Source organism: Hypomesus transpacificus, chromosome 7 (assembly GCF_021917145.1).
Source record: "Hypomesus transpacificus isolate Combined female chromosome 7, fHypTra1, whole genome shotgun sequence".
Lineage (NCBI taxonomy): Eukaryota > Metazoa > Chordata > Actinopteri > Osmeriformes > Osmeridae > Hypomesus > Hypomesus transpacificus.
The window spans coordinates 6628405-6643419 of record NC_061066.1 but is presented as its reverse complement, the minus strand read 5'-3'; the positions used below and the strand labels follow the sequence as shown (position 1 = coordinate 6643419).

General features: G+C 40.7%; 1 protein-coding gene across 4 annotated transcripts in view; it reads right to left on the bottom strand.

Moving 5' to 3' along the window:
• Positions 1-2698: 2698 nt before the first annotated feature.
• Positions 2699-15015, bottom strand: part of tcp11l2 (t-complex 11, testis-specific-like 2) — a 35035-nt gene continuing 22718 nt past the window's right edge. For all 4 annotated transcript variants that reach the window (XM_047022724.1, XM_047022726.1, XM_047022727.1 and 1 more), the window contains 5 exons: positions 9898-10034; positions 9153-9340; positions 8654-8835; positions 7863-8035; positions 2699-4327 (listed from right to left, as the gene is read on the bottom strand). In XM_047022724.1, coding sequence (XP_046878680.1) covers positions 4062-4327; positions 7863-8035; positions 8654-8835; positions 9153-9340; positions 9898-10034 — 946 coding nt within the window. In that variant the 3' untranslated portion in view covers positions 2699-4061. The remainder of the gene's footprint in view (positions 4328-7862; positions 8036-8653; positions 8836-9152; positions 9341-9897; positions 10035-15015) is intronic.

Sequence of the window (15015 nt, the reverse complement as noted above, 5' to 3'; positions counted from 1 at the left end):
TAAGTTTAACTAGCTAGCAAATCCTGAGGATAGCCAACTGAAGTTGAATTATCCAATGTCGTGTTAGCGATGCCAGCTAACGTTAGTTTGCTAGCTGTATATAACATTTCACTGGGTCTTGCAGCTGTTTGATTTACTGAAATTATTATGAAATGTTAGCCATTTGCCTACTTTAGCAAGTCACTATATTTCCAAGCCCTGATAGTGTAACTGAGATGCAGTAAATCATTGCCCGTTCAAATGTTGAGCATTAAATTATCTGCACGGTCTGTAGAGATCTTGGGACGAAGCCACTTTTTAGTTCTAAAACCGGGCTATAAGCCGCTTCGAAATATAAGCCGTACAACCACAGCAAAAAATCGGGATACAAGCCGTGGCTATTTTTCCGAAAAATTCGGTACTGTAATAGTCTATTTACCTGTTTGAGTGAGAAGGAGCTTGACCGTCTTCAGGTTGTTCAGAACTCTGCTGCAAGGCTTTTAACTCATATGATCAAAATAGCACACATCACACCTGTTTTAGCATCACTTCACTGGTTACAAGTCCAGTATAGAATTACATTTAAAATCCTGGTCCTTACCTTTAGAGCCCTGCATCCTCCCTACATCTATGACTTGATACAGCTTCATACTCCTACTTGTAGACTGAGGTCATTAGGTCAGAAGCTATTAGTGGCTCCCTGCACTCATTTTAAAACTAGAGGGGATCGATCATTCAGAGCAGTGGCTACTAAGCTGTGAAATGTCTTGCCTCCCTTTCTACGTTGTGTGACTTATGTTGAATCTTTTAAAAAGCAATTGAAGACTGCTATTCAATCAGGCTTTTAGATAATCTATGGTTTTTATGGTTGTTTGTTATGTTTTCCATTAAAAAAAAATATTGTATCTAAATTTGTGGTGTTGTATTTCATTTTGCTGTGAAGCACTTTTTTTCTCTGATTACTATCTGAGAGGTGCTATCCAAATAAACTTTACTTACTTACTTATTACCAGTAGCAGCTCAAAACCATATAATTTACAGTTTTTTTTAATAAACGAATAAAATGGATAATTTAATTAATATTGAGCAGAATTAAGTTCAGCCTTGAATTAGTTGAATTAGCCAATGTCGTGCTAGCGATGCCAGCTAACGTTAGTTTGCTAGCTGTATATAACATTTCACTGGGTCTTGCAGCTGTTCGATTTAATGGGCGGAGCTAGTTCAGGCATGGAACTCGGGCAGCGCGCGCCATATCACCCATCGCCGTGTTCTCAGCCCATAGGCGTAAGCTTGATAGGCGGTGCTATAAAGTCGCACACATGCACGCACACACGTCCTCGATTACCCTTGTGTTCTGCGCTGCTGCCACCCACCACCGTCCCCTTCTCCCCCATGTGGTTTATCTGTTCTCCCCGTGGGGGATCTAACTTGTTGCTCCCTGCCTCATGTCATGCATGCTGCAGTGAAGGCAGGGAGCGCTTCCCCATGTACATCCATTCCGCCAATGTTAAACCATTTGTCATGTGTATGAATAAATGGTGAAATCAATCACGTGAGTGTCTTGACTGAACCGAAATTATTATGAAATGTTAGCCATTTGCCTACTTTAGCAAGTCACTATATTTCCAAGCCCTGATAGTGTAACTGAGATGCAGTAAATCATTCCCCGTTCAAATGTTGAGCATTAAATTATCTGCACAGTCTGTAGAGATCTTGGGACGAAGCCACTTTTTAGTTCTAAAATTGCTATAAGCCGCTTCGAAATATAAGCCGTACAACCACTGCAAAACTGTAAAATCGGGGTACAAGCCGTGGCTTTATTTCCGAAAAATTCGGTACTGTAATAGTTGGTAGGCTATTGGTTCGGCCCGCCACAACAGTCCCAATTTTTCATGTGGCCCTTTGGGAAAGTTAATTTCCCACCCCTGCACTTAAAGAACGTCCTGGAAGCCAGAGCGTATCCGAATGGCAAGCTGGTGTGCTTGTACACCTGACCCTCGAAGGCAAAGGGCAAGTGATTCTGGTGCGACTGCTTGATTAGAGGTCTTGACCGTAAGTGGTCTTGACCGTTGCATCTTTTGACGGAGAGTGCGTGCCTTGACTGGGTAGGACAACACCGTCCATTTCACCTTCTTGAAGGGAGGTGGGGCTCTGACAAACTGTAGAGCGTATCTGTCTCACGTCAGTGTCATGTCCCCCCCCCCAAAAAATGTACAACTGTGGGCCTATATTCCCAGTTTTCTCAATTAATTGTGTATTATTTGGTAGCATTTTGTAGTGAGTCAGATTTTACTAATAGCAGTACTGTACAAAGTTACAGCACAGACATACAATATGTATAAACATATATAGAGGATCATCTAAATATTAACAAGTGATTTGTGTCATTCTTATGTTTAATATTAGCCTGAATGCCTTAATTACTCTAAAGGTTAACATAATCATAAATTGTTTTGTCAAAACATTAACTTTTACATTTAGTGAATGTCAAGTGGATAAAAATGTGGTTTTAGTGGCATGTTATAAAAGTGGTATACAAATATAAATAGTAGTACCAGCATTGCTAACATTATTGATAATGTGTGGCTGTTATAATGTACATAATTTGGCATAGGCCTAATTACATTTTTACGAAAACAGTACACATTAAAAAAAAATTCTAGTTCTCTTTTTACTCAGTTGCCCACCACTATTAATCAATGAAATACAACCACAACCACCTGGTTTATAGTTTATTGTATTATAGATGCAGTACATATAAGGAAGACATCAAAACATATTCTCCAATAATTCAAGTAAGCTTGCAGTAAACAATACATAATGTTGTCAATTAAAAACTCTCCCATTCTTATGATAGGATTTACACCCAAATAAAAGACTTGTGTTTTGTATTTAGAACATGTTTAAAAGGACTGGTTCAAGTATTTAAGCAAGCTTTTAATATATTTTTCATATTCTGAAACAATACAATTCAACGAACTACTAAATAATAAGTAACAAGAATGTACGTAAATGTAAAAAAAATCATGCAGATTCTTCCCCAGGTCAAGGATCCAAATGTTCTTCCCCCATCCCACATTTGTAAAAAAAAAAAAAATTGACATGAAATCAATAATTATTAGTAAAACAAACAGTACATATCCAATGACAAATGCATCACAGGACAAAACTAAAAAATGTACTTATTGATGAATACTCTACAAGCAATACCATAATTGTTGTGTTCTTGTGTTGTTCACCTCAGCATGTAACAGTACTAAATAGTTTGACATGTTTCTTCTATAAAATGGGACATGATTATATAAATATATTCTTTATGTAAGTCAAAGAATTTGCTTTAGAAATGTCAGTGCACTCAAGCATTTTGATACATCTTTTCAAGCAGTTCCACAACAATTGTTGACTACCTTTTCAAGCAGTTCCACAACTATTGTTGACCACCAAGTATCCATAAATAGACTATTCATAAAACTATGACTATGACAAACACTCTTTATAAACCCTTAATAAGCTTAACAGGTCTCTGTGGAAAACACCCGTGTAGGTCAACACCCATGAGCCATGTATGAAGATAAACAGATCATTTGATTGGCAAATGTTTGATAAATTGCTTCATAAATGCACCATACTAAGTTTGACAAAAATATATATGAATGTTCTTTGTAACAGTAGCATTTAACATTCAGCCCTTTCTAGGCAAATGTACTCCAATATAATAGAACACATGTCAAATCACAGAGGGAAATATGGATTCACTATACAAGGGTAACTAAATCAATTCTTAACCCCACACTGGGTTCAGCACGTTAGACTGGGCTCTACTAATTTTCACTAAAGAAATTACCAAGCACATATTGAATTGTACTTAATAGGGAGGAACCATTGGGCTATGGATTTATATTTTTTAATTATTTTAAGCACCGCTTTCATTGCATGTGTTCCAATGCTCCAGAGAAATGTGTAGATAGGACAACTATGTTACCTAAAGCTTTGAGTCTGGGATTAGCTGATTAGTTAATCTCCTTCCTCCCTGTACATCTCCTTCCTCCCTGTTTTCTGACCAACAACTCAAATGTTACTTTCTAGCTGGAAGTCACAGGTGGGTCTGAGGGGGGTCCTGAGCTGAAGGATGGGTGGGGTGAGGTTTTGCTGAAGAGCAGGCTCTTGAGGATGCCTGTGTAGAAAGGGCCATACACTTGCTTGTTGTAGTTCACCAAGCAAACAAACGAGACTCCTAAAGCAGTAAACTCAGGCTCGACAGCAGATAAGCCGGTTGGGACTGAGGGTGGGTTAACGTTGGAGTTGGGCGTGGACAGGAACACCTGGAGGTACTCCTGGACCCGCCCCTCTAGAGGAAAAAGGAAAATAAATAAACAGGTCAGAATGGGCTTGAAGACAGTGAGGGAAAATGTGTTTGATCCCCTGCTGATTTTGTACGTTTGCCCACTGACAAGGAAATGATCAGTGTATAATTTTAATGGTAGATTTATTTGAACAGTGAGAGAAAATACAGGAAAACACATGTCAAAATTGTTATGAATCGATTGGCATTTTAATGAGTGAAATTAGTATTTGACCCCTCTGCACATGACTTGGTACTTGGTGTCAAAACACAGAGGTCAGACGTTTCTTGTAGTTGGCCACCAGGTTTGCACACATTTCAGGAGGGTTTTTGTCCCGATGCTGACGTAACTCGAACCTTCAGCTCCCTCCACAGATTTTTGATGGGATTAACCTGTTAAGTGTGCCTAAAAACGCCTAAACAGCATGCCCAAAGTAAATTGAAAGCTGTTCTTGAACCATTTGGAGTACATGCATGTAAATGGTCTCTTTTGAAAGCTGACACTCTGAAGTTATTTCCCCTGATGTCAGGACCCCTGTCAGTCCTACTGGTTTTCAGTAATAGAAGCTTGAACACAAGGAAAGTGAAAGTTTCTATTTCCACCTAGATTTTGTTTTGAAAACAGAGGCCTGAAGAGGCCTAGAGATGGAAGGTATTAGCTGGAAGACAGAATTAGACCACAGGTTGAAGCCTTACCTAATTCAAATCAAAAGTCAAACATAATAACACAATATATTCATATTTGTCACATGTTTTTATAAGAGTACATCCAGGCGTTTTCTAAAAGGGCCTTTTGGAGACTCCAGAAATGACCCTTGTAACCAAGGTCAAATTATTAGGATAAAAAAGTATAATTGTTATCTCTAATGAAAGGTGGTACTAAGAACTATCATATATAATAGCTAAATCCCACATTAGTATTACTGAAACACAAAAACTGAAGCATGAACACATTGGAGTGCTTTATCTGATTCCCAGGATTGGCGCACAAAGAACACAGATTCTGTGTTAAATTGACTTTTATTTTGAAGGTTCTGTCAGGCCAAATAGTGTCCTAGGGCCAAAAAGTGTCCTACCTGACGTCACAATGCCGTTCCGAAGCTAGGACGTGTCCGTTGCTATGCCGACCTTAAATTCCTGAGATATTTACGCGTGCTAGCAGGAAACTGTCATGGTTGCTATACTGGTTACTAGGTAGGAAGTTTTGTATTTAGGCTTATGTAAACCAGTTTATTCTACTCTACTATTTAAAGTTTTCACTCGTTTGATAGCTAGTACTAGCTGTCTAATTGTTTTCGTCAAAATAATTCACTTATTTAGCATCAATTTTAACAGACCGGGAAGGCAACACGTATAGTATTCTACCTGCGCGCGTTGCTGTCTCAGGAATGTCGAACGTGTGAAAACTTTAAATAGTAGAGTAGAATAAACTGGTTTAAATAAGCCTAAATACAAAACTTCCTACCTAGTAACCAGTATAGCAACCATAACAGTTTCCTGCTAGCACGCGTAAATATCTCAGGAATTTAAGGTCGGCATGGCGACGGACGCGTCCTTGCTTCGGAACGGCATTGTGACGTCAGGTAGGACACTATTTGGCCCTAGGACACTATTTGGCCTGACAGCTCCACCAAAACATAACAAATGGGGTATCGCCATTTACAGCTAGCGCTAAGCTACAAGGCTAACAAGCTTATATCAGAGCCAGTCGAAGGCAGTTTGAGATATTGGTTTAGAACGAGTGTGGGGGGGGGGGGGGGGCAGGACGCACAGACCTAGTTGGCTTTAGAAGGCTGTCAACGGGGCATGGAAGCTCCTATTGGGTGAAACAAGGTGTCAATCGAAAGGGGAGAGTGTAGCGGCCATTTTAAGACTATCCAATTGTTTGTACTCGACCCACATCTCCTCCTATGAGCGATAGTGCGTGAGAGACTGAAAAAAAAAAAATTGGCGAAGGAAGAATGAAGCAACAAGATCGTGGCTATAATTCATTGTTTGGACAACTTCTCGACATGGTTAGATACTTTGGACCTTTGGGAATACGCAGATGAGGTTTTGATGGGTTGTGTGCATACCTGGAACATTCCCAAGTAATCGTAGGTAAGTAGTAACTTTTTTCTCTGACTTTGCTGAAGGAACGGTCACCGGACAAAGACGTTGACGGTACTTGCTGTTGCGAGTTGATCTTGAATTGGTTTATTTCAATGGAAGCACAAGAATCGTAGCTTTCCAATGATATATAACGTGTAGCAGTCTAAAAAATATATTTGTTGATACTTAATGCGTAGTAGCTGGGGGAGGAGGGGGCAGTGTTTGGAAAAAGAGGTTAAGGTCTGGAGACTAGGGCACTCCAGGGACTAAATGTGCTTCTTCTTGAGCCACTCCTTTGTTGGCAGTGTGTCATTGTCATGCTGGAATACCCACCGTGGGTCATTGTCTTGCTGGAATACCCACCCACGACCCATTTTCAATGCCCTGGCTAAGGGAAGGAGGTTCTCACCCAAGATTTGATGGTACATGGCCCCATCCATCGTCCCTTTGATGCAGTGAAGTTGTCCTGTCCCCTTAGCAGAAAAACACCCCCAAAGCATAATGTTACCAACTCCGTGTTTGATGGTGGGGATGGTGTTCTTGGGGTCATAGGCAGCATTCCTCCTCCTCCAAACATGGCAAATTGAGTTGATGCCAAAGAGCTCGATTCTGGTCTCATTTGACCACAACACTTTCACCTAGTTCTCCTCTGATTCATTCAGATTTCCATTGGCAAACTACAGACAGGCCTGTACATGTGCTTTCTTGAGCAGGGAGACTTTGCGGGCGCTGCAGGATTTCAGTCTTTCATGTTGTATTGTGTTACCAATTGTTTTCTTGGTGACCATGTAAACACCTGCCTTGAGATCATTGACAAGACTCCCCACCCCCCCTCTGTAGTTCTGGACTGATTCCTCACCGTTCTCATGATCATTGCAACTCCACAAGGTGAGATCTTGCATGGCGCCCTTGGACAGAGGGAGATTGACAGTTTCTGTGTTTCTTCCATTGGCGACTAATCGCACCAACTGTTGTCACTTTCTCACCAAGCTGCTTAGCGATGGTCTTGTATCCCATTCCAGCCTTGTGTAGGTCTACAATCTTGTCCCTGAAATCCTTGGACAGCTCTTTGGTCTTGGCCATGGTGGAGAGTTTGGAATCTGATTGATTGCTTCTGTGGACTGGTGTCTTTTATACAGGTAACCTTTTGACTGAGAGGGGGTCAAATACTTAATTCACTAAAATGCAAATCAATTTAAAAATATATTATGTTGACATGCAATTTTCTGGATTTTTTTTGTTTTTATTCTGTATCACTGTTCAAATAAACCTACCATTAAAATTATAGACTGATCATTTCTTTGTCAGTGGGCAAACAAACAAAATCACCAGGGGATCAAATATTTTTTTCTTTCACTGTATGTTGCGGGATGACAGCCTTATGTTAACCCCTCCCAAAAAAATTCCAGTTGATTCAGTACATGTCAGGGCCACAGGGTGCGATGCTCACCCACAAGTGTGCGGATGGGGTTGCTCTCCTGAGTGAGGGCACAGATCTGGCCCTTGAGGGTGGCCTGCAGGGCCACGGGCAGAGCCAGGTAGTTCCTCTTAGTCAGGGACTTGTTGAGCTCACAGCAGATCTGTCTACTGACACCCTCCAGAGCCTCCTCCAGATTGAAATGACTGCAGGAAGACAGGAAGTGAAGTTGTGGCCTTACATTTATAATCATGAGTTGCATTGCAAGAGGAAAAAGAGAAAAAGAAATAAAGGGGATGTTTGTTCCTCAATGGACATGATCCAGACTGACAGTGGAACACTAAATTGCTTCTTTTTTTTTTATATATGATAAAGATCAACTTGTTGACAAGGGTCCATGCTGCTGTTGATGACTTATACTTCTAAGATCCCCTTTTATACTGCAATGTCATTTTCCAAATTGGGAAAACTAAACTTCGTAGGTAAAAACATTGTTTTTTGACACAACTTAACCTTCAGCAAGGCAAACTACTACACATCACTTTTGACTGAAGTCACAAGTCATTTTCTTGAGTGAAACCAACTAAGACTGAAGAATCTGAGAGTTGGACCCAAACATACTTTTTTGTGTAAGTGTGTGTACATAGTAGTGTGTGTGCGCATTACAGTGTACGTATTACAGTATGTACATAGTACTATGCATGCGTATTAGTCAGTGTAGTGTGTGTATGTATTTAAGCATGTGAGCATTCCAGTGTGTACATACTTCAATATGTGAGTATTCCAGTGTGCGTACGTATGAGTGTGTGTGCAGGTGAGCTCACAGGCTGTGCATGCCCTCCAGCAGGATGCTGGTCATCCTCTTGAGACGGTCGGCCAGCGCGGGCAGGCCAGAGACGGCCCCACCCACAGCGCTGTAGACGATGAGCAGTACGGAGGCCACTGTCTGCAGCAGCTGGAGCCTGCGCTGGAGCTCCCTCAAACGCACCTCATCTGTCACCAGCGTCTGTAGGAGGTGGGGGAGAGGGAGGTTGGAATTTTTTGTGTCTGTGTATATGAGCGAAGAGAGTTCACAGCCGTAGCGTCGTATGGACCTACCGAATCAGGAAGTGACTTAAAATCCGGATTTTTACTTAACTGGTACACTTGGCAATTTTGGTACCGCTATAGCAAACTACAAAGCTGTGCATAGATACCTACAACTGAAGATTCTGGAAAAATCACTCAATAAATGGGAGTGCTGAAGGATAGGCAGGAGGAGCAGGAGAGTAATGTGTCACACAGACACTGCTTTTTCATTGTTAAATACACACACATACAGACCTCGGGCAGTGGACTCTTTTGGTGGTTCCAAAACAGGATATGGATGAACCCAGTGTTGATGACCAGGAGAGGTCCAGGCAGGGCGTTCCCCCCCTTCCCCTGGCTGCTGGTCTGGGCCGTGGGAGGCATGGACAGCATCAACTCCTCCAGGGCCGACTTGATCCAGGAAGTAGTATGGTCCAACGCACCTGGAAACACGAGATACACTATTCACACGGTAGCATGGCAAGGTTGTAGGAAAACATATAAGATAACTTTTTAGTTAGACATTACCTAGTCAAACTGAAGGGGCCTTAAATCAAAGATATTCAAAAGTGCAATTGCCTTCTCTGATAGTAGTAGTGTACATTACAAGGAGCACTTTCTTTAATCTTTGACCATAATATCCATTCAGCCAACAAAGTGCAAACACACCAAATGCTGGCCTGCAATTAAACTGTTGACAAATCAACATATTAGTATTTAACAACACTGTTCAACAGTGAATGGTCAGTCTAAATTCATTGCCGAAGCAAGGGTGAAAACAAGTACACCGTGATAGCTGATATGGGAAGTGTCACTGGTAAACTGGCAGTGGGGGAGGTGACTCTACCACAACATGTACATCATCTAGAAAGACATTACATTGTCCAATTGAAGTCCTTTCTCAATTTCATATACCAATGTTTGTTCTCATATTATCATCGTCTTATTAGCATCATCGTTTTTCCAGGGCATCAATCTGTTTCAGATTAGCTCAACTCACTGGGTGTCTTGTCCAGAATGGTTTGGAACTTGGCCCTCTCAAACTCCACAGACTGCTTCTGCAGCTCAGGCCTCAAGTTCTGGATGGTGAAGTTCACCATGTCCATCTTCATTAGGTCCAGCACGCGAAAGATGTCCCTGTTGCAACATAACAAGCACAGCATATTCTTTAATCTGTCAAACCATGTACGGCATATTTAATCTCCCAACAGAAGCATAGAAAACCTTTCCTTCTCCAATCAACAGTGAATTAACAGCTTCTAGTATATGAAGAGAATCCATTGTAATAATAAATGTTAAATACACACATATGTTAGGTGAACGCACAGTTCGCATGCTTACAGAAAACAGGTAGTCTGGAAACCAGACGATAACACCGCGGGTGTCCAGTACCTGTGCTAAGGGGATAGCTGTAGAGCTACCTGTATGGAAGGTTACAGTGGCATCGCACTGCCGAAAAGCATACAATGTAGACAAGCTTTGCCCACAATGTCTGTGTCGTCTCTGCCTTTTTATCATTGGTTCCCAATGGGAGTGATGGTGGTGACCTATAGTAGCCTACGTGTGAGCGACTTGGTCTTTGATAGCTGCGACGTAGCGCTGAAGTTACCTTTGTAAACATTGCTTTAGCTCGTGTGACGTGTAACTCGACTGCAAAGCTAACAATCACTGCCACCACTACGTCTTCCTAGGTGGTATTTAAGACTGCAATATCTATGTTCTGTGTAGAGCACTTATCCGCCAAGTACCTCTACAAAATCTACAATGTGTACCAAAATAATACATCCTGACAAGCCATGCTGATCAATTTGATCTATATGGCCAGCATGCAATCTCTGACACGACTAATGTCTTCCATAATCTACCGAATCTAGGTGTCCCTATCTGCCTTCGATCTTGTGTGGCTTGGCCTGAAGATAACCACGCCCCTCTCGTTTGCATGTGAGATCGGAAATAAATACAGCAGATAAATAAATGTGGTGTGGAAATAAATGTGGTGTGGAAATATGTGGAAATAAATGTGGTGTGGAAAAGTCTCAAAAAATTCCCATGTCCCAAAAGTCCCATGAAATAAATAAATGTCTTTACAAAAACTTCATTTTGAAATAAATACATGTATTTATTTATTGATGTCGGTAAATGAGTTCAGCTATATAATTATATAATGCTATATTTATTGCCATCTTTTTTTAATTTCAGAATTTTTTTCATAGCCATTTTATTTATGTATTTATTTTACATCAAGTCTCTCCTGCAACCTTACACCCCCACCCGCCACCTACGGTCTTCTTCAGACAACCGCCTGGTGGTCCCACCGCTCAAGACCGCCCGGTCCCAACACAAGCTCTTCTCCTGCCTGGCCCCCCAGTGGTGGAATCAACTCCCCACCTCCATCAGAGACACAGACTGTCTCTCCACCTTCAAGAGAAGGCTCAAGACGCACTTGTTCCGGGAGTACAACGGTACTTAGGAATGGTTTGCTGAACCCAATGCTAGTTTCCTCAAGGATCACAATGACTCTTGCTAAGAGACTTGATGCTCTTGTTGGTTAGTGGTAAATGATTTAAACTGTTGTATTCGCTGCAAAATATTCTCTTTTTTTATGTTGCTTGCTTTTTCTACAGGTACACTTGCACTTAGAGATTCATGTTGTTTAATTGTAACTTGCTTAACTACATGCTCTTATGGTTCTTCCCTTTGGCACTTATTTTTTGGTTGTTCACAATGTGTGCCTCTTGTTTTGGCTACCCGCAATGCTTTGGGGCTATCTTGTTGTTATTATCAGTGACCTATGCACTTTTTAAAGCTCTCTCTTGGAAGTCGCTTTGGATAAAAGCGTCTGTTAAATGAATAAATGTATCTATTTATTTACTGACTGTATAACTCCCGGGCCACTTTTTGTCCCCAGTCTGTACCTGCCCCTCGCTGTCTCACAACCCCCCCACTTTGAGAACCACTGTGCTACAGTAGGCTATCCTCATGATTTGCAAGCTAGCTAAACTTATACTATATCTAAAATAATTTTGTAGACATAACAATGGATTTTGCCACCAAATGAGTGACCAAATGAGTGACTTTATTTCAGGACATACCATCCACAACCGAAGTGTCTTACACAAGGGCGTAACCACTAGGGCTGTCAACGAATATTCTAAATTCGAATATATATTCGAATAGTGGTTAAAAACAGAATTTAAATGTGAATTCATATTCGAATGTAAAAAAATTCAATAAAAATTCGGCGGCACTAGTGGCGCGTCTGTCTGTTTTGAGGGTGGACGCCTGAGCGTCACTGCTGACAGTTGACTTGTGTGGAAGATGGCAGAAAGTGCAGAACCCAGCTTGACCGCAGCAGAGAAAATAATTGTAACCCCAAAAAATCTAAAGAGTGATGTCTGGAAATATTTCTGATTTTGGTCAGTTGATGGTAAACTTGTTGAGCCTACAGCTAAAGTAGTGTGTAAGCTATGTAAACTAGAGTTAGCTTACCATTCAACAACTAGCAACTTGAGGCTACATCTCCATGTTTACCACAGCACAGCTCACTCGGAGCATTCAATGTCGGTTCAATACTGTAAAACTTAATCACTTAATTCACCATTAATCAGAGGTGTCAAAAGTATTTACATTCATTACTCAAGTAGAAGTATAGATGTTGGGGTTTAAAAATACTTTTGTTATATTTATAAAAATAAGTTGAAGTATCAACTCAAGCTTTTTACTCAAGTAAAAGTATAAAAGTACTGGTTTCAAAACTACTTAAAGTATTAAAGTAAAAGTAGTAATGTAAGAGAAAAAATGCACGACCCCCAACTCCCCAAAAAAAAGTTCTACTACTAACTTACAAATCTCTGCATGGATTGGCACCACTGTACCTCTCCGGTCTCCTTGCACCCTATTGCCCCGCAAGGTCTCTAAGATCTCAAAATGCCGGCTATCTGGTAATACCCAAAGTTAAGAAAAAAACTGCTGGAGGTAGGGCGTTCTCATATAGAGCACCTCTTCTTTGGAACAAATTACCCATCTCAATTAAGGAAGCTGATACTGTCTCGACATTTAAAACTAGATTAAAAACGTTCTTGTTTAGTCAATTCTATGATTGTTAAAGGGAAGTATGTGTGTACTTTCTATGTAAACCTGGGATGTGTGCTTGCCTATGTGTGTATCACATGTAACTTTTAAATTTTAATTATAGCTTATGTTCACATTGCCCAGCTAGATGTTAAAAATAAAGTAAACCTGTTACTGTATATTGTTAGTACTATTATTATTATAGTTCCGTTGCTGTATATTGTTACTGTTATAGTTTTTATTACTAGTTGGAGACAACGGGGGACTGGCTGTTTTCATCCTTATTCGTATAAGTATAACCTACTTTAGAGTTCTTTCCCCTGGAACAGATTTCATGTTCCAACTGAGGGGGGCTGTCGTTGTTTTGGTGTGTGGGGCTGCATCAAATACCCTTTTTGCTCTGTTAAATTGCTGCACTAGTCCACACTTGACCGGTGGGGATCTCATTCTATTTTGACTGTAACTGTTAGCTGCTCCTGGCATTCTCTAATCCCTGCTCTCCTCTCTGTCCCCCCCCCACACATTCCCTGTGGTGTGGGGGGTTTGAGCTGTCAGGACCTGCTTGGTCGTCGGTCTGCCAACGCTGAACCAGGTCGTCACCCGGAATCCAGTCTCCATGACGGCCAACAGCGAGTTTCCCGGTCCCATCCAACGTCTATAAAGCCGAACAATGGATTTTGGTGTTTCAAAACCCATTGACACTGTATGACTATGTTTAGCTTGTGTTCTGCTCCTCTCTCTTACCAACCGTCTCTGGAGGAGGGGATCCCTCTCTGAATTGCTCCTCCCAAGGTTTCTTCCATTTTTTCCTTGGGAGTTTTTCCTTGTCTTCCTTGAGGGTTTAGGTTGGTTGAGGGGCAGTTCTATGGGCGCATGTGAAGCCCTCTGTGACATGCTTGCGTGTAAAAAGGGCTATACAAATAAATTTGATTTGATTTGAAAAACAATTTTTCTAAAGGCCATAATGACTAATGTTATATTGAAATGTCAATGTTGAATAATTTGGGCTGCACCTGTTTATGCCCATTAAAAATGAACACATTTTAGTACAATGCAAAAACATTAAAGAACCATATATGTTTACTACTTATCATTAACATGTGTTTCATGGACAGAATATATGATGACTAGTTGCCTATAAGTATTGTAATGGTGCAAAAAGTCAAACTTCAGAGGCATGTTATCAATAGCCTTTTTTTTGAACGATGAGAAGCCGGAATGAAAACAAGCCAAACTGAAATTGGAGTAACGAGGTTATTTAAAAAATGTAAGTAGTAGAAAGTACAGATAATTGCGTGAAAATGTAAGGAGTACAAGTAGAAAGTCGTCGGAAAAATTATTAATTCAGTAAAGTATGGATACCCAAAATTTCTATTTCAGTAAGGTAACAAAGTATTTGTCCTTCGTTACTTGACAGCTCTGCAATTAATGTAAATAATATTTGTTTAAATCACTGAATGAAACCTGCCATACTTGGGACAAGAATCACAACCTTAAATTGTTTGCACAAAACTCTTGATGAGAACCCAGCATTTGTTTATTGTTGTTCATTTAAACCGCTATGCGCAGAGAGCACAACGGTGCGGGAGAGAGAGAGAGAAAGCGTGTGTGCGAGAGAGAGGCTAAGGTCTGCGGTCTTAGCCATTAGTTAATTAACTTATTTTTGTGTAGGTAATATGCTGTTAAATATGTTTGAACAAAAAAAAAATACCTACATTGTCCTGTTATTGACGTTATACATTACAATGTAACGCGTTACAGTAGTCAGACTACTTTTGTTAGGTAACGAGTAACTTAACGCGTTACTTATTTAATTGAATAAATCCGTTACTAGTTCCTTGTTCAAACAAGTAACGTGTTACTTAATTTAGTCTTTTGGTCGAGAGCACTCAGCATGTAGCTAAAAGTCTAGGAAAGTTGAGGCTACTTTTCGCTGGGTACCTAATAAAACGTCTTAATCTGCTAGACAGGTGGGTTCCCCTTCGTTCTTTTGGTGCGCAGTTTCACGAGCCCAATTTACCCGGCGTCATGGAGCCGCCCAGCTAAA